We start from the raw sequence: 24,894 nt of genomic DNA, 5'->3' as shown, positions 1-24,894 counted from the left end.
TTCCTGACCCAGGAATCGAATCAGGCGGATTCTTTATCAGCTGAGCTACCAGGGAAGCCCATACCTATTTTCAGGGGACTTTATATGACTGACATTATATATAAAATTTTATTATTTATTTTTGGCTCTACTGGGTCTTCATTGCTATGTGGGCTTTTCTCTAGTTGTGGTGAGTGGAGGCTACTCATTGCAGTGGCTTCTCTTGTTGCAAAGCACATGTGCTTTAGTAGTCGTGACATATTGGCGCAATAGCTGCAGCACATGGGCTTAGTAGCTCCACGCATGTGGGACCTTCCTGGCTCAGGGACGGAACCCGTGTCTCCTGCAACAGCAAGTGGATTCCTTAACACTAAGCCACCAAAGAAGCTCCAGGACTAAGATTTTTTGTTTTCCTCTAATACATTTTAAAGCATATACAATAAAGAGATTAATCCCATATTTTATCCAGATCATAGCTCTAGAATCTAGGCAGAGCCAGATATTAATATTTGGTATCCATGGTGACTGAAGAGCAGAAGACCCTGGAGAATCAGGATGTCTGGATTCAAATTCCAACTCTAGCTCTTTCTACCAGTCATGAGAGCTCAGAAAGCTGCTTAAATTCTATGTCTCAGTCCTCATGTGTAAAACTAGCTTCATAATATCACCTGCCTCATGCAGTTGTGAAAATTAAATGAATTAACATGTGGATCTCTTGGAATAGACCTTGGCACCGAGTGGGTGCTCAGTAAGTACAAGCATTTACTGGTTGTGGTTGTTTGTTGTTGTCTGGTTGTTACTTGACATGCTGAATCCTAGGGGCAGGTGCTTCCCCACAGCAGGTGGAACCGTTCTCAGCCACAGTACTGCGTGAGTCATAATAAAATCATGCTGCCAACTTCCTGAACTATTGAATTACTTGAGCTTCTACATACAATCCTTTTTTTTTCTTTAAAGCTACCCTTTCTTTTTGAAGTTCACAGATTACAGAGGCTCTTTCCTCAACTCCACCTTTCCTTTTCAAGGACATTAAATCCCAAAGAAAGCAATTTGGAAATGACTTCTTTTATTGCCACCCTTTTGTAGCTCCTCTTCCCCCATTCATCCTTCCATCTCATTTGTACCTAAAGAAAAATGATACTTCATTCATTATAGTCATACTGTGCAGCTTATAATTATATAAGTGTACGTGTCTTTCATATCGAGGATTTAACGTGTACTATCCCTTGCCTTGATTTCCTTCCTGGTTCAGTGGTAAAGAATCCGCCTACCAATGCAGGAGACTCAAGTTTGATCCCTATGTTGTGAAGATCCCCTGGAGGAGGGCATGGCAACCCACTCCAGTATTCTTGCCTGGAGAACTTCATGGACAAAGGAGCCTGGCCAGCTATAGTGCACAGGGTCACCAAGAATCAGACGCGACTGAGCGACTGAACAACAATGGGAAACTGACACACATTCCATCTCCAGAGATCTGCCTAGTATCCTCACCTCACGGGACTCTGCCTCCCTGCTCACACTGCTCCCTGCTCTGTTCTGTCTTTGATTAGTCATTCAGTAAAAGTTATTGAATACCTACTCTGTGCCAGGCACGTCTTGGAAATGCAAGATGAATAAGACATAGCCTTTTCATTTACTCAACAAATATTTGTGTACCCAGGCTCTGAGTTAGATGTGGTAGAGATGGAAAAAAAAAAAAGTCCCAGGCTTTCAACAGGCTTTTAAACTTCTTCTGCTGCTGCTGCTGCTGCTGCTAAGTCACTTCAGTCGTGTCCGACTCTGTGCAACCCCATAGACAGCAGCCCACTGTCCCTGGGATTCTTCAGGCAAGAACACTGGAGTGGGTTGCCATTTCCTTCTCCAATGCATGAAAGTGAAAAGTGAAAGTGAAGTTGCTCAGTCGTGCCCAACTGTTCGCAACCCCATGGACTGCAGCCTACCAGGTTCCTCCATCTATGGGATTTTCCAGGCAAGAGTACGGGAGTGGGGTGCCATTGCCTTCTCCGTTAAACTTCTGAGCAGTCAACATAAATTTTGTAAAAGTATGACTTGTTGTAATAAATGTATGGTACAGGAGGACAGAAGAGAGACCATCTAACCCAGCTTAATGAAGTCAGGAAAACTTAAGAGAGAGGAAAAAATGAAGCTTGGATGAATATGAGTTTGCCAGACAGAATAAAGAGAGAGATTCAACAGCTTTGAAGCAACGTGGCACTTGCAATCTGGCTAGTGTATATGAGAAACAGAATTTAAAATTGCATTTCATTTTAGGTGTGTGTGTTCAGTCACGTCCGATTCTTTGCTACCCCATAGACTGCAGCCCGTCAGACTCTTCTGTCTGTGGGATTTCCCCGTCAAGAATACTGGAGTGGGTTGCCATTTCTTTCTCCAAAGATTCTTCATGACCCAGCAATCTCACTTACATCCCCTGCGTCTCCTGCACTGGCAAGCAGAGCCTTTACCACTGGGCCACCTGGGAAGCCCCATTGCATTTTAGTTCCTCTTAATTAAACTGGAAATAGCCACATGCGGCTCTTGGCTACCATGCTGGACAGAGTGGATCGCACCAGACTATACCCCTGAAGAGGAAGGAGACTGTCTTCTCTTTACTCTTTTTCTACTTCTTACTGGCTGGAAAGCAGATGCTGTGGCAAGTCACCCCAGACCAGCAGATGGGACATCTCCCCAGGGATGGAAGTAAGACAGTAGAAAGGACCAACTTTCAGTTTAGCGTAAGCTCACATTTTCATGTGAAAGAGACGTCAATTTCTGTATTGCTTAAGCTATTGTTATTTTGGATCTTTATACAGCAGACAAATTTGTATCCTAACACAATGTCTCTTACAATAATGAAAAGCAATAGCCATAATCTTGCTAAGATTTTTTTTTTTTGAGATTTTCCTGTGTACAAGCCCCTGTGCTAACTCTCTAAGTGCCTGCATCCCATTTAATCTCCACACATAATGATAAGGGAGATAATTGTCTATTCCCATTCTGCAGATAAAATGAAGCCTTACCAAAATGGCTCATCAGTGGTAGGATTATATCTAACAGTAAACCATATTCTAGGGAACAGATACGTAATATCTTTTCTTTTTTAAGGTTCAAGTCAGCTTTTATCAGCTTGACCTTTATTTCCTCTTCCTTTAAAACTTATTTATTTGTTTGTTTGTTTGGCTGAGCCAGGTCATAGCACACAGGATCTTCAAACTTCGTTGAGGCGTGTGGGATCTAGTATCCTGACCAGGGATAGAACTTGGGCCCCCTGCAGTGCGAGTGCTGAGTTTGAGCCACTGGACCACCGGGGGCAGTCCCATACATAATATCTTATCATTAAAGATCAGGAAAATTGACTGTAAATCAGAGTTTTAAAATGCAGAGATGACATTTATGTCTGTGGCAGACATTCTCAGCCACCCAGCACCTGTTACCTCCCTCTTCCTGAAAATAGAACCTCAATTTGTTCAACTAGTGGGTGGAGATTCTTTGACATCAGGAAGAGTAGGTTTCCACTGCAGAACCCAGGAGAGAAATTCTGATTGGTCTAAACTAGTAATAGTAGTTTCATTCCCCTTGGCCAGTAATTGGTCTAAGGATCAATGAGATGCAAACACACGTTTGATAGGGAGGGTGACCCTTTCCAAACAAAAAGCCACAAGTCTGCCGAGAATGAAGATGCAGTGATGGAAGTGTGGCATCCATCTTGCAACTTTAATGATAAAAGCTGACACTGAAGAAGGCAGAGTGGAAAGCTAAGTGAAGACTTCTTATAAGACGAGAAAAACGAATCCCAGTTTACTTAGGTCACTATCAATCGGGTTTCCAGTTACTTGCAGCTGTAAGCCTTCCTGATACACGTATATGTACACCTATCTTTTGTTTTCTTAGAAAAGACAAGGAAAAGTCACACAGCTCACAGTGCTATTTTGCACACTCTCGGCTGACTGCTGGAAGCCAATTCCACTGGCTCACCCACAGTAAGAATTGTTTTGCTGCTGTTGCTTAGTTGATCAATCGTGTCTGACTCTTTTGTGACCCCATGGACCGCAGCCTGCCAGGCTCCTCTGTCCATGGCATTTACCAGGCAAGAATACTGGAGTGGGTTGCCTTTTCCTGACCTAGGGATCGAACCCACGGTCCAGATTCTTTCCCGCTGAGGAACTAGGGAAGCAAAAGTCATTCCAGTCTCTCTCAAAACACCTGTTTTGGTGAGATAGGAAAACAGACCTTAATAGGTAACAGAGTTCATGCAAAATGCATATTTATATCTTTCCCACCCTTAAACTAAAAAGAAATTTCCCCTCAATTAGAAATATTTATAAAAAAATAAAATTTATTCTGTAATGCTTTGATATGTAAAACACTTCTATTCTGTTGTTTTAGACTGTTAATATTCTGAAATTGTAAAATAAATTTCTGTTATCTTTCTTTTTTAATTTATGTTTTAATTGAAGGAAATGTTTGGCAGAAACCAATAAAATTCTGTAAAGCATCCTCTGTAAACTTTCTTAATCTCTGTCGTTTTAGAGAAAAGCAGAAGCACTAAACTTAATGGATTAAGAGGATTCATTCAATGGGTATACCTTGCCACACCAAACAGAAACGAAGAATTGAGGCATGTTACAGAATGACTGAAGTTTAAAAATGGGCTTAAATCATAGATAAATAGAAGAGGCAGAAATACTGTTTTGCTCTTGAATTATACCGAAAGCTGATTTTATTCTATAATTCTAAGTGTGCAAGAAAAATAAATAATTTTAATGCAATTATCCAGAATTTCAAACAAATTCTAAAATCTTTTGGAATGCTAGATATAACACTTTTAGTTGACAGGAGAAAGAGCAGATAAATCTCTAGCCATATGTTAAATTTGTTGTTGTCCAGTTGCTCAGTTGTATCCGACTCTATGACTCTATGGACTGCAGCGTGCTAGGCTTCCCTGTCCTTCACTATCTCCTGGAGTTGCTGTGTTACATGTTAAATAAAGATGCACATATACAAATATATACCATGCCACCACCTTAACTACGGGGTTAATCTTTAATCTGATTCACAACTGAAAAGATCATGTGGCAGCTGGTTTTACACTATTTCATTCACAAAAAGAGATTATCCATTAGACAAGCACATTTTCCCCTGGAATTTCACAGAATAAAGGCGCCAGACACATTTTTCTTTAAACACCAAGCTATGCAAAATATTTCCAGATATAATCAGAAGGCTATGAAACAGCAAATTAAGCGTCAGACAATCTTCAGCATTATCTGTGTTTTTGAGAGATCTGACAAGTTGAAAATGCAGTTTGATTAAGGAAAAAAATATTGGAAAAAGCAACATACCTTAGAGATGATTAATGGTTCCCCATGCTCCAAACCACCTTTCAAAGTAAAACCCCAGGGAGCTCCTCCCTGCAGGAACGCTTCCAGATAAATGTACCGTCCCCTGGAGGTCCTGTTAGGGGTTAGTGTGGCACTGGTCTCATCGAAGTTCTCCGTAGTCCTCATCATGGAAAACACATGATGCCTCGAGTTAAATTTTAAACGCCTGAAGCAGTTTCAGGAGAATGGTGTTTAGCATTATGCCATCCTTCGCAATCCACGCTGGCCAAAAAAGACGTTTTCAGAAACTAATTCTTTCAGATGTAAAAGGTTCTTGTGAGCTTAACTCCAAGATGCTGAGCCAGGAGGATTTTTCACTTCAACGTTTCTGAATGCAACTCTCCTCCTGGAATTCCCGGTTCTCACTAAAGCCCCGGAGGGGTGTATATCTCTCCACTCCGTTTAAAAAAAAAAAAAAAAAAAACTTCTTTCACTGTCACTCTCCAGACTGCCTCTATTTCACACACACCCACGCCAAATTTTTTCCAGTAGATTATACAGAGAAACTTAAAGTCCTCTTACAATATAGTAAGAAAATTGCAAAAACTCAACTGCATACCTCAATTTTGATTGATTATCAACCCTTTCTTCCTCTCTGAGTGAAATTTACCATTACAATAGCCTCCCATCTTCCCAGAAGTAGCTTTAAAAGAAGCTACTATGCTTCTGCTAGCTTCAGAAGTTTCTAACTTGTTCCAAACAGTTAAGCTGTGCTGAAACTTATTTGTCTATGTTTTTCAGCAATAAATTCAATCTGTTTCTTGAAAACAAAAAAGTTTTTCCAGGATGTAGAGAAAAATGGGAAAAAGCATGGTAAATTAACCTTCTCTGGAAAAAATATCCAGGCGGCAGCTCAGTCCTTTTTTTGGTATTTTCAGTGATGAGCAGCCACTACTGCAGCTAAGGCTGTACTTGCCTTTTCTGAACGAGTAAGGAGTTCAGTTCGTAAGAGGAAAATGGATTAAGGCAAACAGAGTGACCGCAATCTTTCTGCACAGTAAGCGCTGCTATGTGGAATTCAGTTCCTCACAAAGACCTGACCAATCACAACAGTCTTTCACTTGATAAACCGTAGACAGTTAAAAGTACTCACGGCTAATCAGCAAGTAGTAAAATAGTTGACGGACTAACCCCACCTTGTTCCAATTAAAGCAGAATCCCTGGGAGCGAGGCATAGGCATTGACATTTTTTTAAAAACCTCTGGGCAATTCTGCCCTGCGGCCAAGTTTGCAGAGCTTTTTGGTAAACATTTAAGTGTCAAGGTGGTAGCACAAGGGCTTTATTTTGTTCATTAGAAGAAAATGCCAAGTAAAATTTATAAATGAATTCTCATCTTGAAATAGGACTCTCCAATCAAATTTCTCCTTGTTTGATTCAGTACAAACAGGTCGCAGGCTTTCTTCTATATTGTAATTGTTATCTACTCCAAGGCTCTTTGTCATCCATTCTTTAAATGAAAAGAAATACTTAGTGTCTAGCAAGTAGTAAGCACTCAAGGTGGAATGTTGTTTGGATTTCAGGTTAGCAATGGAATTTTGTAATAATGTTACACAAAATTTGACATCAAAACTTTCTATTAAAAATTTAAATAGTGTAAGACAACTGTATGTTTTAGCCAGAAGCCCCAGCTATTAAGTTGGATCAACTTAGAATTATTTCCAGGGGATATTTTGCTAAAATTTTTTTTGTTTAAAAGTACGTGATGTGAATTCTGTTGGATACTGACGTTTTGATATCAATTTAATTTTGGTGTTTGTACCTATAGTTAATGAAAAGTTAATATAATAAAGAAGCAGATATAGTATGCAAAGAAGTCTATACGATGTTTAATGTACAACAACACATGACAAGTGTTATTTGCTTTTCAGTAGTAATTTCATCTGTAGGGCTCAAAGACAAAATAAAGAAAAATCTCATTTTAATGTAATGATAGTATTTTAGTGAAAATAAAAGGTGTACAAAATGAAAGTAAATGGTAAACATTGTTTGAGTCTTAAGAGTAATTTATGCAATTTTTATTGGGGTTTCCTTTTACAACTTAATTTATAAATAAAGAATAGAAGGTGAAATCTTGACTTTTCTTTCACTCCATTATTAAAATATATATGTATACAGAGAGAGAATATTTAAATAAAAACCAAGGTAAATGAAGTTTCTTTCTGAAAAGTATTTTTGTGTGTGTGGCATTTACAGTCTTGCTCCTGATTCATTTTGTAAAATATGGGATTTCAGAGAATCAACATTTAATATTAAAAGTAATAAAACCAAAAACAAGATGGAAAGGAAGTAAGAACACGTTAAGCAGTGAAGAAAGAACTCAGGGCTTGTGGACTGATGAAACCTCTATTTTATATAATCACCAAAAGTATTTGACATAAATATTTAATGAAACTTGATAAATAATTTGAAAAATAAACCATATAGAACTTGTTGGACACAGTGTAGCAACTGATAGATCAAGGTTAGAATAATTTTTTCCCTCTTCTTCCATTGCTCACAATCAAAGAACGTATACTTGTTTTAAAGGTAAGTGCATTGAGGCCATGAGAAGCCTAAATAATCTGACCAGCATCCCTGCAAGCAGCCTTCTTATTGTTCAGTCACTAAGTCATGTCTGGCTCTTTGTGACCCTGTGGACAGGCTTCCCTGTCCTTCATTATATCCCAGAGTTTACTCAAACTCATGTCCATTGGATCAATGATGCCATCCAACCATCTCATCCTCTGTCACCCCCCTTTTCCTCCTGCCCTCAATCTTTCCCAGCATCAGAATCTTTTCCAGTGAGTTTGGTCTTTACATCAGGTGGCCGAAGTATTGGAGTTTCAGCTTTAGCATCAGTTCTTCCAATGAATAGTCAGGACTGATTTCCTTTAGGATTGACTGGGTTGATCTCCTTGCAATCCAAGGGACTCTCAAGAGTCCTCTCCAGCACTACAGTTTGAAAGCATAATTGGGCATAAAATTAAAATCGTCAGACCCTTAGGAATGGACTCTCAGTTTAAGGTAGGTATTTGCATTTATGGCTAAAGGAAAATTGTTTATGTGGCCAGCATTGCTAATTCATAAGGATAACTTCTGTTAAGGCATGTGACTTGGACCCAAACTCTAATTAGAGAATGAAATTGGACCCTCACCCCTCTCTAGACAGAGCAAAACAACCCTATTGTCTCAAGGTGCTGACAGTGGAAGGAACCGTGAATATGAATGTCTTTGACCTTGCAGACCCAAAAGGGTCTCAGGACTTCCCAGGATACCCAGACTACATTTTGAGAATTGCTGGCCTCAACCAAGTACAGCCATACCTGAAGCTATCCCATTTTTACCAGTTTGGTGAGCTTATAAACACATGTGTAGTTTTTCCCTGAATAGCTGGAGTTGGGTTTCTGTTACTTGCAACTGAAAGAGTTTCAAGTAAACACAATGAAACCCTTCATGGTTTTTCCTAGTTTAGGAAAAGGTTTAGGGAAGCTTAGTGCTGTCTCATGGGGGGCCTTCCCAGGTGGCGCAATGGTAAAAACCCTCCTGACTCAAGATATGTGAGTTCAGTTCCTTGGGCGGAAGATCCTCTGGAGTAGGAAATGACAACCCGCTATAGTATTCTCGCCTGGAAATTTCCATGGTCACAAAGAGTCGGACACGACTGAACACACACACAGTGCTGTCTCACGGAGGTAGCTTTGAATGTTGTTTTCTATTTTCCTACTTCTTCTCTCCTTCTTTGTGCCTCTAAAGTAGAATTACTTTTACTTTCTTATCAAATTCTTCCTTCATAATAAATAGATTCCACATATCTCACAACTTTCTATCTCTGTATGAAAGATTCCCAATATTATAATTGTTCATCTTGCTGTTACTGTAATATGGCCCCAGAGCAAAAAAGTTCAATCATATTGACTCTCCTGTTCTTCTGGAGCGCCTATTCCAAATGTGCTTTTAAATGTCACTTGCCTAATCATTGTTCTGATTTCTTAGAAATCATGCATCACTCTATTTGTTAACATTACTGAAAGAAAAATATGTTCTTTTCAAAATGTTCACTCCTTGATTTTTTCATAGCAACCTGTGTGTCTTTCTCTTTTGTTTTAGCATTTTAAGTGCAATTTTTAAATTATTGGGTGTTTTGAATGCCTTTAAATTTAGTATTTCAAAGATTGAAAATTCACTGGGTTGTCTCCGAAAATAAAAAACTCAGAGTGACATCTAGTGGCTCTTCTGGCTTACTAAATAGTCATCAAAGGAACTGTACACAGTTATTAAATTGTACGTTTGGAAGGTTATTTAGATTTTCTTAGAAAGAATGTCTCAGAACCATCCCAAATAAACAAAAATCAACCTTATTTTAAACCTTGCACAGTCTCTCTAGGCAACCTTTCAGATGCAAAAAAAAAAAAAAAGATCTCTTCATGTGTCTCTTTCTTAAGGGTGAGGAAAACTTCCAAGCCGACCTTCCCTCACCCTTAAATGCCAAGAAGCCTCAGCTGAAGAGTCACTTGAAACGAGGACTGGGAGAGGACTGGAAGCCCGAAGAGTAGTTAAAAATCATCAACTGCTAGAACTGCCCCTGAAGCAGTGTCCTAGCTCTACAGAATGTGGATACTCAAAGTGGGGTTCCCTGAGAAAGGAGCGAGGGGCGATGGATGCTGGATTTGTGGTTTACAGCACCAGCTTCACTCACCATCCTGAGGGCTGTCACAAAACTGCCAGAGCACAATCAGTTCACATCTTTTGGGAATGATGAAAATGCCATGTCTTGATCAAAGCTGTAGTTTCACAGATGTACAGCTGGTCCTTGAACAACATGAAGTTTAGGGGCACAGAATCCCCTCCCCCTGACCCATGCAGTCAAAAATCAAAATACTTAACTTTATGGTCAGCCCTCTGTTCCATCAGTTTTGTGTCGAGGAGTCAATCAACTGCAGATTGTGTAGTACTGTAGAATTTATTTATTGAAAAAAAAATCCAAGTGTAAGTAGACTTGTGTATAAGTAGATCAAACCCTTATTGCTCAAGGGTTGAATGTGTATCTATGCTACTGCTGCTGCTGCTAGAAACCACATCAAATGGTACACTTTAAATAAATTCAGTTTAATGAACAGAAATTACACCTCAAAAGGTCAGCTTAAAAAAAAAAACTCAAGGGACTTCCTTGGTGGTCCACTGGTAGTTAAGATTCCACTGCAGGGGGCACAGGTTTAATCCCTGATTAGAAAACTAAGACCCCACATTCTGCATGGCACAGTAAAAAAAATAATAAATAAGATAAAATAAAATTTTAAAAATACAAGAATCCCATCAATGAATGGATAAACAAAATGTGAGGTTTTATACTATCATTTATATATATATATATATACACATCTCACATAATAGTGGAACATTAATTCAGCCTTTAAAAAGACAATTTCGATACATACATGGATGAAACTTGAGGACATTATGCTAAGTGAAATAAGCCAGTCACAGTAGGGCAAATGCTGTATTATTCCACTTATATGAGTTCTCAGAAGAGTCAAATTGGTAGAGTCAGAAAGTAGAATAGTGGTTGCCAGGGGCTGGAGAGAGGGTGAATGGAGAATTAGAATTTAATGAGTGCTGCTGCTGCTGCTAAGTCACTTCAGTCGTGTATGACTCTGTGCGACCCCAGAGACAGCAGCCCACCAGGCTCCCCCATCCCTGGGATTCTCCAGGCAAGAACGCTGGAGTGGGTTGCCATTTCCTTCTCCAATGCATGAAAGTGAAATGTGAAAGTGAAGTCGCTCAGTCCTGTCCGACTCTTCAAGAACCCATGGACTGTAACCTACCAGGCTCCTCCATCCACGGGATTTTCCAAGCAAGAGTACTGGAGTGGGTTGCCATTGCCTTATCCAACTTTATCAATGAGGCCTTCTCAGACCACACATGAAATGGTACCTACTCTCTCTACCCTCCATACCCTATCTCATCTACACTTATCCCCATCTGATGTATTTGAACTTGTCTCTCTGCTCATTGCTCATCTTCTACAAGAGTATAAACTCCATGAGGATAGGAGTTTTTTTGGTTCATGGCTGTATTTTCAACACCTTTGCACGTTGCATATCAGGTCTCTATGAATACACGTTCAAATGACTGGATGAATGGTATAGAAACTCTGGACCCCTTCCTTTACCTCTAAATGTTTTATTTTAAAAGCTAAGAATCTCTTTTAAATTCAATATCAGAAACATACCATGAAGTAAAACTGTAAGGCACTTCAAATGAAAATAATTTTATAATAAAATTATAATGTTCACACATATGTGTGTTTAAATAGTTTTATAGTGTTCTAATAAACATATTTCAATTAACAACTTCAAAAAGAATTAAAAAAGGAACTTTCTTGGTTCTTAGGGTCCAAATATAAACATGAGACATCAATGGAAATCACATATTAGGTAACTAAAACATTTTCTTGCCGTAAGAACACAGTTGTGCTTTAACAGAATAAAAGTTTAAAACGAATTAAAAATTGCTTTCTGTCTAGCCACACAATTTAAACCATTCACCCTTCCATTAAATACTCTCATTCCCTATTAAAATACTTGATTCTATAGGCAAGATTGTCCAGGTCAGTAAATTTATATTATAGATACAATAAAAAGCGATCTTTAGTGGTATTTAATACTAATTTTATGAAAATCTAAAACTACATTATGTAATGTAGGATTTATTAATATTTCCAATCAACTCACACATAAAAAGTTATTCGCTGGAGGTGTCCTCATAGTGCCACTGCTAACAGCATTAACGCTGACAGGTGGCATCCATCACACTCAGGCCCTTTCTGGATTTCTTCCATCCGAGCACTAATTTAGGCAGTATGGAGAGGTCTAAGTGTGTAACCACAGTATATTAGTTCTATATTACAGAGCTGACGACAGACAGCAACTGAATCACAGAGGAAGAAAACTCTCCGGAGGCGAGAGGGTCAGCTATTCCGAGTACACTTCTGAACCTTGCAAAACTTTCCAGACAGAGGATCAGGATAAGCAAAGGCAGATAGACAAAAGGGAATTGAGAGGCAGGTTGGGGCGGGAGGGGCCACTGTTAGAAGGAGGGCGGGGAGGCCTGACTGGCAACGCCAATATTGGCTTGATTCTTAGATTGTAAATACAGACAGGATTTATGCGGGTCAGTAAAGAATTGGGGAAGATCCTCTGCGGGACAACTTGGAGAATAGCCTGGGGCGTTCGGGTGATGGGGGCAGAGCAGGACGTGGATACCGGTTAGGAGGCCGCAGATAAAGAGAATGGCCGTGAGTGGCAGAGAGTATAAACTGGAAGCCCGAATCGGGGTCGCTTGTGGAGTAGGGCTGGCAGAACTTGATGCCAAGCGGCCCCCTCGGTCAGAGCTCCTAGTATGGAGACGCTGGGCGGGAGGAGGGGGGCGGAAATGGCGCTCGGTTACCCGGGCGACGGCGTCTAGGGGCGGAGACGGCCCCCACAAGGTTAGTTCAGCATTCCCCCTCGCCCCCTCCCTCGTCTCGGGCGAGGTGCCCAACGGTTGCCCCCGAGGCTTGCTTGGAGCCGGCAGGGCGCGAGCCCGAGCGCACGGGGAGCTGGCGCACGGGTGGGCGGGGCTCGGTCCTGCGCCGCCGCCACCGCCGCCGCCCAGTCGACGCAGGTGCGGCCGCCGCGCCCGCCGGCGCCCCCGCGGGGATGGGGCCGGTCTCTTAGGATGAGGCGTTGGTAGCAGGTACAAGGGCGGGCACGACCTGGGGACCGGGTGAGGAGGTGGGTCATTCGCCAGAGGACCCGAGGCTGCGCACCTTTCTTTCTGGAACCTTCCAGATCTTTGCGTTTGTTTTGCACTCGATGGATGTCCAATAAATTGCTTCTTTACCAGGAGGGATTGCCGTTGTTTTCAGGAATCACAAGACTTCCGGGGGCGGTGGCTGAACTGTGGGATTACAGTGTTCGTTTTGGTAGAAACAACAGGATCTTGTTGTTCCAACATCACTGCTAACTCCTGTTCCTACCAGCTTCTCTGGCAGACGCGGGGTGGGGGAGGTGGGGCGGGGAATAGGGAAGACAGAGACGTAATGAGTAATATGTAACCTTGGACAGTCTAATCCAAATGAGATTGTATTAAATGCTGTGCAAGGGCCCTCTCAGCTGGAACCCTGTCTGTTAAGTGAGGAGTCTGGTTCTGCATCAATATCAGTATCAGAAACAGTGAGTTCTCAGATGAGTCCACCCTCTCCCACAAAACTCTGCTCCCTGTCCCCACTGAGGCTGTTGTTCCCGGCTGAGTTCATGCATCTTTATTTTTTTCTTTTTTAAATTATGAAAGTATGATAACATATTTACAGGAGACGTGGACAATACAGAACAAATTTAATCTGTAGTTCCACTGTATATTATAATTATTTTTAAGTGAATAAGTTACGATTTTTAGTCGGAGTTTCAGCATCAAGCTCTCAAAAATTAATAGAATGAATACATAGGATAGCCAGAAAAGTAGAAAGATATAATAGACCTTAAGAGCCCTGTGGTGCTCATGCATCTTGGTGTACTTTAGGAGCAAGGGAAAGTAGAAGAAAAGTGAAGTTGGCTGTTTCTCACGATGCCAGGGTCTTTTGATTGGCATCCACTTCTTACTTCCTCCGCAGCCGCCCTTTCAGGAAAGGAAGGCTCAGCACCTTCCACTGTCCCAGAATTCAGCGGGGCAGGACTGTTTCTCTGTGTAAAGTCATGGGGTGGACGTGGGGGAGTGTGGGAGACGCTTGGTCCTCCCAGCTCTGTTGTTTTTAGATTTATACAGTTATCTTTGTCTTGTGGGTAAAATGGTTTTTATGCCCTGGAGACATTTTTATACTCCTGAATTGAGGGCAGAAATTGACTATTTTGTATATGCAGACTCCTTACCATTATGATTTACAAAGAGGACTCGGTGTTGTCTATTGAGTATGTTAGGGCCACTCACATCCACAGTTCATTAAATAGGGCCTCTGTGAACCACCTGTTCCCACACTAGAAGCCCTCAAATGATTTGATATAGTAGGATAAATAAGGGCCACCCAAAAATATCAGATCCTAATCCCTGGAACTATAAATGTGATAAGCCAAGAAGGTCTTTGCATATATGATTAAGTCAAGGATCTTGAACTAGAAAGGTTATCTGAGTGGATCCTAAATGCAAACAGTAGAATCCTTGAGGGAGGCAGAGATTAGACAAGGAAGGGGAGACTGCACTGTGAACACAGATCAGAGTGATGTGGCCACAAGCCAAGGAATGCCAGCAACTACCAGAAGCTGGTGGAGGCAAGAAATGGATTCTTTCTTTGAGCCTTTGAAGGGAGCACAGCCCTGCCAATACTGGGATTTCAGCCCTGTGAGACTGATTTTGAACTTCTGGCACCAGAACTGTGAAAGAATAAATGTCTATGGTTTTAAACCACCAAGCTTTTGGTAACTTGTTATGGTGATTATAGGAAACTAATACATACAGTTATGCTTATAAGTCACATAGAATCAGGCCTGTATTGATGAATGTTTTAAATCTTTCCAGCTGGGGCAGTGGCAGGTGTTGTAGTGGAGACCACTGAGTATTTCCTGAACCCTGTACATCCTAAGGAAAAGGTTTAAACAGAATTTGGTGAGAAGGGAAAATAAGTTAGTTGCATTAGAAAGAGATGGTCTAGTACTAAAGCATTTTCTTTAAACTTTCTTTGTATTTCTATTAATATATCACTGCATTTGCTCTGGTTAACAGAATATAGGTACAAAATGACTTAGGTTTGGTCCTTAGCTAAGATGTTGTTGGATGTCTATCATGTGTATATCAAATAAGAGTTGCAGACACCTGCAAATTGAGTTCTAGGTTCAATCCAGGAGAAAAGGGGCAACGCTAAAGTGCTTCCATAAGGAAGTTAAAAGCAGTCTCTAGTTATCTTGAAATTAAGACACTGCAATATTTAGGATTAGGATGCAAGGAAAAAAGAAAAAATTGTTCAGATTTAATTGATTGACTTCTGGGTCCCAGGCAGCTAATTTGCATCCCTATTCTTACTCCACAAAGCATTACAGAAATGTACAAAGAGTAGCCAATCTGCTTTATTTTTGAACTACTTTTTTGAAGTTTAATTTGCTTACCATAAAATTCATCAATGTTAAGTATAAAATCCAATGATTTTTATTAAGTCACCATGATTCCGTTTTAGAACATTTTCATCACCCAAAAAAGATTACTTGTACCCACTGGTAGTCAGTCTCCATTCCCAACCCCAGCACCAATCTGTTTTTGATCACTGGCCTACTTTAGAGTTAAGGTTTTAATTCTTCTGCAGGGACTACTCCAGTGGCTTCAAAACTGACCACTGCTTCTACTCAGCATATTTCCCACCCAGCCGCTGGAAGATCATATGCCTCTGGTTAAACTGCTCCAGTGGCTTTCTGTTGCAATTAGAATAAACCTCCAAGTCCTTAGTGTAGCTTTTTCAAGTTCCCATGAACTCTACAACCAGCCAACCTCAGCAGCAACTTCTCAAGATAATTTAGGAAAGGAACTCCTAAAAAGCACGGTTTCTTTGGACTCAGTACACAGCCGGCTGTCTGTAAGCAGACCTCTCGTCCTCCCCGGTCTATGTGCAGGTTCCCCTAGCCTCCTCCCTGGCAGTCAGTGAACACATAGTCTTTCTTATTTCCAGACCTTTGCCTGTGGTACTTCCCCTTAGGATGGTCCCCAGTCCTCTGCAAAGCTGACTTTGTCATTCAGCTCACATGTCACTTCAGGAAGTCCTTCCCTGACCTACTAAGTAGCCTCAACTCCTCAACTCTGTATGTTGCTAGTCTACTATTCTCATCATTGCACTTGACCACTCTCCAAAATTATATTTTTGATTTATTTTGTTAATGTCTTTCTCTGTTAGAATATAAGATCCACAAGGGCAGAAACTTGATTGGTCATGATCTTACAAAAGCTCTGTCTATAGTATTTACAGAGGCACTATTCATAGTGGCAATACGCTGTAAACCATCAAAATGCTACTAACAGCAGTTAATAATTACCAGAGGTTTACTGTGTACCAGGCCCCGTGCTAAGTGTTTTATATGCATGGATGATTTAATTAAATTTTACTACTTTTGATGTGGGAAGAGTGAGGAAGGCATGTCCCCACATTAAATTATGCCTTTCAGAGGTATTGGGTAGTGTTCTTTCCCTTATTATTAGAACGTTGATTTTAAGGCTGGATCAGTGTACCTTGCTACCAGCTCCATAGTTTTGAACCTCTTTCTCCACTTCCCTGAAAACCAAACTGGAGATGGGTTTTCAGGGAAGAAAGGAGGAAGAAAAAGAGTGTAAATAAAGGAGGGCCCTGAAACAGCAGGGCATACTCAGGACACAGCTTTGAATGGACAGTGTGTGTCAGGAGAGTGAAGATGAAGGAGATGAGGCTGAGAGGTTGGTTAGGCCAGATCGTAAAGGCTTTGAGGGCTAGTCTTAGTTTAAGCTGTTTTTGAGCAAGTTGTGGCAGAATAGCTCTGATGTTAAAGGAAGACTGTAAGAAACTGAAACTTAGGAGGATCATTGTGAGGAATTTTGTAGCAGGTCTAGTAAGAGTTGGTTAAAGCACGAAAGAATACAATAGGACTACAAATAACTAAGCTGCATGTGCCGGGATTCCTTCCTTGTAACTTAACGACCACATTTAAGTCTCCTTCACTGAGTTAAAAGGTATTACTCAACAGAAGGTGGAGTTTGAATAAATAACAGATGAAGACACTGAAATATCTGACTTGGAAAGCTGGCTTTATGGTATCACTATCTGAAAGTATCCTAGGAAATAGGTTAGATAGGAATGCAAAGAGACCAGATTTGGGATAAAGATGAATCTAGAGCCCCCTCAATTTTTTTAGCAACAAAGCATGAAATTTTCTGGAAGCAGTGGAATTATCCCTGTCTGGCTTTGCTGATTGGAATCACCTGTGAGAAGTCATTGTATTTGGGGGTCATCTTTTTGCTGAAGTTTCTCCATACGAAATCATAGAATGTCCAGATTGGAGAAGATTTTACCATTCTTCTAGCTCAACACTCTGCCAAGAGAGGAAAGCCAGTGGCAGTTGTCATTCCAACAAATGCTCATCCATTTTCAGCTTGAACACCTCACGAGGAGGTCCACTGTGTGTATATTGAAGGTGCTCCAGTTTTTAGAATGTCCCTCTCTGCTCTGAGCTAGAACCTGTCTCCCTTTACTTCTGTCCATTAGTCCTCATTCTGCACATAGAATATCATCATTCTTTTTTTCAGTTGAGATTAAATGATATATAACATTAAGTTAGTTTCAGGTTACTACATTATGATTTAATATTTGTGTTGTCATTCATTTTTCCAGTAAGGCAGCTGCTCACTTAGATTCCATTGTGATATTCCGAAATTCCTATTTTTCTCAGCTACATTGCTTAAGATTTACAGAACTATTGCTAATTTATAGGTAGAATTTCCTCTACTCAGTAACTTTTCTAACCAAGCACAAGAGCTGTTACCTCGTCAGAGCATCTCCAAGCAGTGAAAAGCAGTTTAGGGGATCTATTTAAGTTAGTTTGGAAGTACCCAGAGAAAGGTTGGAAATGTAGGTAATGGGCCTGTTGGTTTACTTGCTGCCTTATCTTGATCATGTCAATGAGACCTGTACAAGAAGATGAGCGTTAGACCAATAGAGAGCATGGACTTCCCTGGTGGCTCAGATGGTAAAGAATCCACCTGCAATGCAGGAGACCTGGGTTCAGGCCTTGGGGTGGGAAGATCCCCTGGAAGAGGACATGGCAACCCACCCCAGTATTCTTGCCTGGAGAATCCCATGGACAGAGGGGCCTCGCGGGCTACAGTCCCTGGGGTCACAAAGTCAGAAACGACTGAGCCACTAAGCACAGCAAAGTAGCGAGCATATAGCTGAACATGTTCTGTTGTATAAACTTAGTGTAGATAAGTGCCACAGGTGCCATTTTAAGTGCTATAAATGTCAAATGTCAATACTTTCATATACAAGATAAACCCAAAGGAAGAATTCAAACTTTTGTTGTTGCTATTGTATGTATGTGTTTTAGGTGTTGTTAAGATCTTAAATGATGAAAATGAACTTGCAAGTTGAACTTTTTGAAAATAATAAATTTAAGATAATGAAGTAGTATATATATTAATAAGCAGATTTTAAAATATTTTCTGTTTTTCAGGTGTTAATAGGATAAGTGAAAATAAGAATATCCAGATTTTAAGGTATTTCTTGTTTTGCTTTGGGTTATACTTAAGAATTGTGACTAAATAAAACTGATAACACTAATTTATTATATCTGCAACTAATTTTAGAGCCTGAGGTCTTAAGCTTGATCATATGCCTAGGCTAGAATATCTAATATCATAAAGTTATAAGGGGTTTATCTCTGTGGTTTTCAAACTCTGCTCAGTGGAGCCTTCTGTATTCCATAAAGGTATTCGGAGGGCAGAGAGGAGGGTGTGTAGTCAGGTGTCTGAAGATTCAACAAAAGGCTTCCACTCCTTAAAAAAAGTTTAGAAGACACACCCCTAACCTCATTTAGTAATGGTAGGAATTGAGGCTCAGAGATGTGACTAGATTTGCCTATGCTTTCACAGGTGACCAAAGGCAGAATTACGATTCTAAGTTTTGTTTTTCTTCTGGGCTGCCTCCTTCCAAAACGGTCTCATATACTGGTGATATAGAATCTTATGTAACTTAATTCTCTATTACATTATAATGGCCCCTCTGTTTACTCAGTGCATTCTGAACCCACTTTTTTTTTCCTTTAGAGGACATATATGAAATGTACCTTCTTTCTAGATAAACAGAAAGATATGGCCATTTATTATGGGGAAATGAGCTGGTATACACTGCTTAAATTTCAAAAACAGTATTATTCTTGGTTTACTATTCCATTATGTAGTGCTAGTTTCCTATAGATTGAGGCAACAGGATAGTAAGTCTGATGAGTTATCTCAGGTAATTCTTATTCTTTTGCGGTATATACTCTGTATCTATCTTACAGTCTTACAGAGGTTAAATACTGTTCTCAAGGTCACATAGATGGTAGATCACAGAGCTAGAACTTGAACCCATGAGTGATGTGAAGTTAGTAGTGAGAACAATAACTCAGGCAATGAAGGTTTATTGAGCAATAACTGCTCTCTTCACTGGCCCAGACATGTGATACATGGATTAGTCTTAGTCTTCCCTGGTGGCTCAGATGGTAAAGAGTCTTCCTGCAATACAAGAGACCTGGGTTCAATCCCTGGGTTTGGACGATTCCCCTGGAGAAAGAAATGGCAACACACTCCAGTACTCTTGCCTGGAGAATCCCATGGACAGAGGAGCCTGGCAGGGTATAGTCCATGGGGTTTCAAAGAGTCAGATATGACTGACTGACTAACACACTAGAGTACCTTAGGATTTCCTGGGAAAACATACCTGCAGACTGGTTCTGCAAGAGTATGGACCAGCTTTATAAAATCACCAATCTCAGGCTTCTGTGAAAGGTAGCACCCTAAGGGCTTGAGTCATTAATTGATGAATCCAGCAATCTAAATGTAACATACATTGTAAGTGAAAGTGAAAGTTGCTCAGTCTTGTCCAACTCTTTGTGATCCCGTGGCCTATACAGTCCATGGAATTCTCCAGGCCAGAATATTGGAGTGGGTAGCCTTTCCCTTCTCCAGGGGATCTCCCTGGCCCAGGAATCAAACCGGGGTCTCCTGCATTGCAGGTGGATTCTTTACCAACTGAGCTATCAGGGAAGCCCGCATTGTAAGTAATCTTTCCAAATGAAAATAGATCATGGATTCTGAATCAGCTTACTATGGAGACAGTCACATTCTATCACAGTCACAGGAGAGGGCTACCTGGCATAGCCATACAGAAAGAAATCAAGGTAAGGACTGGTCACATTAGGCAAAGTATAGGTGTACAGTCACCACAGCTTTTGGAAGCCAAGGAGAAGAGGTGAAAACCCAGGAGATAGTTTTAAGTCCCTTAGCTCAACTGTGTAACAAAAACTAAAGCCTGTAACCTTCTTTTCCTCCAAAAGTCCTCATTTTGTGGTCTTTGGTCTCTTTTTAAGGCCTTTTCTGCAACATTCTAATAACAAGAGTAGAATCTTTACCTAGCTATTATTTGTCAGAAGTTTAGGCTTCTTTCAGTGTGAACCTGATCATAATTTTAAACCAGGCAGAATTGTTCTTAATAAATCTTGGGCATACTAGAAGAGGCCAAGATCTCATCTGTGTGCTTTTCTCAGAGGTTTAAATCAAACACATGTAAGTTCATGTTTTGATCCGCAAATCAACAAAGTGCAGCATTTTCAGTTTCATGACTTACTGAGACCAAAAAAAAAAATCTTTTTCCAGAAATCCTTAGTAATTTAATAAGTTTTATGCCTGAATATAGGAATAAGGTTACAATTCTTACAATGCAATAAAAATAAATACTGAATGATTTGACCAGTTTAATGATTTGATCAGTCTAAAACAGTGAAAATCTAGATTACAAATAATTTTTAAAAGACATTTCATTACTCTAAGGTATATACATAAAATAACTAACAGCATTGGCAGGTAGACGTACCTGTTGTGTTTATCTTGCTCGTAGATTCTGTTTCTTTCTTGATAGCCCAAAGTCCAGCTCTCAAGCAGAGTGGATTCGAGTATGATCTCCTAATCCTGGGCTTTGATTCCGCCTGCCCTACTCATTCCTTCATGCTTTGGATCTATATCTAATTTATGATAATTACGTTACTCAATAATTTACATTTTCTTACCTTTATCATCCTGAAGAATCCCCAAATATATCATTTTAATGTGTAAGCAAAGTTAAACAGCAAACATTCATAATAAAATTTGTTTAAATGAGAGGTGTTTCCCCCCCCCCCCCCAAATAGCAATTTCTTCTATTTAGAACATTTAAATTGCCTGGCAATCTTGAGTAACATTCCATTTGTTATAATTCTTTATGGAATGTTTCCCTTAATGTTTCCCTGCCACTTATTTCCTAAAAATGATAGTACAAACATATTAAGGTAGAATTTAATCATTGTTTTGACACATGGCACCTCAGTAATCTAAAAGGCAAAACTGTAAGTGTAGTAAAAGTGAATTCTGTTCAACAGTAAAATTCTTTTTAGCTCAGAAGTGTTTAAAAATAACTTTTAACACAATGCTTACATTATAAAAATGATGAGAAGTATGTTATGTGTAATATTCCTCTTTCTACCATTTTGATCATTCTTACTTACATCTATTTTTTTAATATAAATTTATTTATTTTAATTGGAGGTTAATTACTTTACAATATTTTTTAAAGAATTAGGGTTCAGATTCATTAATGTGATCTGTTGTTTTTCTGTTTTCTTAATTTCTGCTTTTATCTTTATTATGTCCTACCATGTGCTTTTGTTATATTCCCCCCTCCCTTTTTGTATTAGAAATCTTTTTGTGTTACAGATCTAATTCACTGATTTTCATGTTTTTTTTTTTTTAATTAAAATAGGTGTTTAAGGCTGGGAATTTTCTTTTTTGCATTGCTTTAATGTATCTTAGATTCTGATATGTAGTGCTTTCATTGTCATTTTTTTAGAAATTTAAAAATTTCTGTTTATATTTCTCTTATCACACAAGAGTTATTTAATACAAAGCCTTTTAATTTTTAAGTGGAAAGGCTTTTTTGCTTTGGGGGTTTTACTTTTACTTTCTCATATTACATTGTGACCAGAGGGGGATGTTTGTCATTTCTGTTTATAGAAGCTGCTAATCAATTATTTGTGTCCTAGAGTATGGTTAAGTTTTGTGAATATTCTATGTGTACTTGACAGGAAGGTGTTTTCTCTATTATTAAAATATAGTATTCAATGTATATCCACAAAGTCTGCCTTAGTGATTATTTCTAAATCTTTTATATTCATACTTATTTTTTGGCTGCTTGATCTATCTCATGCTGAGTGATGTGTTAAAGCCTCTCATTATTACTGTTTCTAGTTCTTATTGCATTTCCTGTAATTTATGTTTTATCTAAATGATTGCTGTGTAAAATGGTACATAGAGTCAGAGGCAGAGAAGGCAATGGCACCCCACTCCAGTACTCTTGCCTGGAGAATCCCATGGACAGAGGAGCCTGGCTAAGAGTTGGACACGACTGAGTGACTTCACTTTCACTTTTCACTTTCGTGTATTGGAGAAGGAAATGGCAATCCACTCCAGTGTTCTTGCCTGGAGAATCCCAGGGACAGGAGAGCCTGGTGGGCTGCTGTCTATGGGGTTGCACAGAGTCGGGCACGACTGAAGCGACTTAGCAGCAGTAGCAGAGTCAGAGGCATTATATTGTTATTGTGGGATGAAGCTTTTAACTTAAATGCCCTTTGTCCTCTTTGGCTTGAAGACTGTTTGGTCTGGTTATCAGGATTTTAACCTATGCTTTTTTAAAAAAAATATATTGATGTATGTTTGATTTATAGTGTTGTCTTAATTTCTGCTGCACAGCAAAATTATACATATATATTCATATTCTTTTCTAGTATGGCTTATTACAGGGTATTGAATATAGTTCCTTGTGCTATGCAATAGGACCTTGTTGTTTATCCATTAAATATATGATAGTGTGCATCTGCTAATCCCAAGCTCCCAGTCCTTCCCTCCCAGTGCTCTTCCCCTTGGCCACGTGAGCCTGTTCTCTATTTCTGTGAGTCTGTTTCTGTTTCATTGGTATGCTCATCTGTGTAATATTTTAGATTCCACATATAAGTGATATCATATGGTATTTGTCTTTTTCTTTCTGACTTACTTTGCTTACTATGATAATCTCTAGGTCCATTCATGTTGCTGCAAATGGTATTAAATTGTATACACACACACACACACACACACACATCCATTTATCTGTCAGTGGACATTTAAGTTGTTTCCATGTCTTGGCTATTGTAAATAGTGCTGCTGTGAACACAGGGGTGCACATCTCTTTTTCAATTAGTTTTGTCTAGGTATATGCTACTCTAATTTTTTGAGGACCCTTCATACTGTTTTTTATAATGGCTGTACCAATATACATTCCCACCATCAGTGTAAAAAGGTTCCCTTTTCTTTGCATCCTCTCCAGCATTTATTATTTGTAGACTTTTTATTGATGGCTATTCTGATTGGTGTGTAGTGGTACCTCATTGTAGTTTTTATTTGTAAATCTCTAATAATTAGTGATGAACATCTTTTCATATGCCTGTTGGCCATCTGTGTGTCTTCTTTGGAGAAATGTCTATTTAGGTCTTCTGCCCGTTTTTGATTGGGTTGTTTGCTTTTTTGTTATTGAGTTGTATGAGCTCTTTGTATATTTTGAAAATTAATCCTTTGTCAGCCACATCATTTGCAAATAATTTCTCCCAGTCTGTAGGTTGTCTTTTAATTCTGTTTATAGTTTCATTTGCTATGCGAAAGCTTATAAGTTTGATTAGGGCCCATTTGTTTATTTTTGCTTTTATTTCTATTGCTTTGGGAGATTAACCTAAGAAAACATTGGTATGACTTTTATTAGAAAATATTTTATATATGTTCTCTTCTAGGAGTTTTATGGGGTCATGTCTTATATTTAAGTCTTTAAGTCATTTTGAGTTTGCTTTTGTATATAGTATGAGGATGTTTTCTAACTTCATTGATTTACATGCCGTTGTCTAACTTTTTTCAGCACCACTTGCTGAAGAGACTTTTTCCGATTTTATATTCTTGCCTCCTTTGTCAAAGATTAATTGACCATAGGTGAGTGGGCTCATTTCTGGGCTCTCTGTTCTGTACCATTGATCCATACGTCTGTGGTGGGGGTGGGGGGGGCAGCCAGTACCATGCTGTTTTGACTACTGTGGCTTTGTAATATTGTCTGAAGTCTGGGAGGGGAATGCCTTCTGCTTTGTTTTATTTTCCTCAGGATTGCTTTGGCAGTTCTGGGTCTTTTATGGTTCTATATCCATTCTGAAGGAGATCAGCCCTGGGATTTCTTTGGAAGGACTGATGCTAAAGCTGAAACTCCAGTACTTTGGCCACCTCATGTGAAGAGTTGACTCATTGGAAAAGACTCTGATGCTGGGAGGGATTGGGGGGCAGGAGGAGAAGGGGACGACAGAGGATGAGATGGCTGGATGGCATCACTGACTCTATGGACGTGAGTCTGAGTGAACTCCGGGAGTTGGTGATGACAGGGAGGCCTGGTGTGCTGCAATTCATGGGGTCGCAAAGAGTCGGACACAACTGAGCGACTGAACAGAACTGATGCATTTGAAATTATTTGTCCTAGTTCTGTGAAAAATGCCAGGGTAATTTTAATGGGGATCACATTAAGTCTGCAGATTGCTTTGGATAGTATGGACACCCCATGCTTTCTTATTGCATTCATTTACCTAGCATATCATGGTGTCACTTAATTTGAAGTTTGTTTTTTTTTTTAATCAGTGCCTTTTAGTGTCCTCTTATGTACAGCACAGAGTTGAATTTTTTTTAAGAGCTAATTTGAAGTTTCTTTAAATAGTCAAGTCCCTTCAG

General features: G+C 39.6%; 2 protein-coding genes across 6 annotated transcripts in view; one reads left to right on the top strand and one right to left on the bottom strand.

The window, feature by feature from the left end:
• Window positions 1-5,705, bottom strand: part of SHROOM3 (shroom family member 3) — a 330,680-nt gene extending 324,975 nt beyond the window's left edge. The window contains exon 1 of the mRNA XM_018049607.1: window positions 5,319-5,705. Coding sequence (XP_017905096.1) covers window positions 5,319-5,486 — 168 coding nt within the window. The 5' untranslated portion in view covers window positions 5,487-5,705. The remainder of the gene's footprint in view (window positions 1-5,318) is intronic.
• The window catches only part of CCDC158 (coiled-coil domain containing 158), a 79,415-nt gene continuing 67,505 nt past the window's right edge, over window positions 12,985-24,894 (top strand). For 4 of the 5 annotated variants that reach the window (XM_018049606.1, XM_018049605.1, XM_018049603.1 and 1 more), the window contains exons 1-2: window positions 12,990-13,071; window positions 18,549-18,591. The gene's annotated coding sequence lies outside the window, so the exon portion shown is untranslated. Of the gene's footprint in view, window positions 13,072-18,548; window positions 18,592-24,894 lie in introns of all 5 variants that reach the window. The other variant, XM_018049604.1, reaches the window with a different exon arrangement.

The sequence above is a fragment of the Capra hircus genome, chromosome 6 (assembly GCF_001704415.2).
Source record: "Capra hircus breed San Clemente chromosome 6, ASM170441v1, whole genome shotgun sequence".
In the NCBI taxonomy this organism is placed as follows: Eukaryota; Metazoa; Chordata; class Mammalia; order Artiodactyla; family Bovidae; genus Capra; species Capra hircus.
Note: the sequence above shows the minus strand (reverse complement) of the source record. Positions and strands in the feature narration are given on the sequence as shown.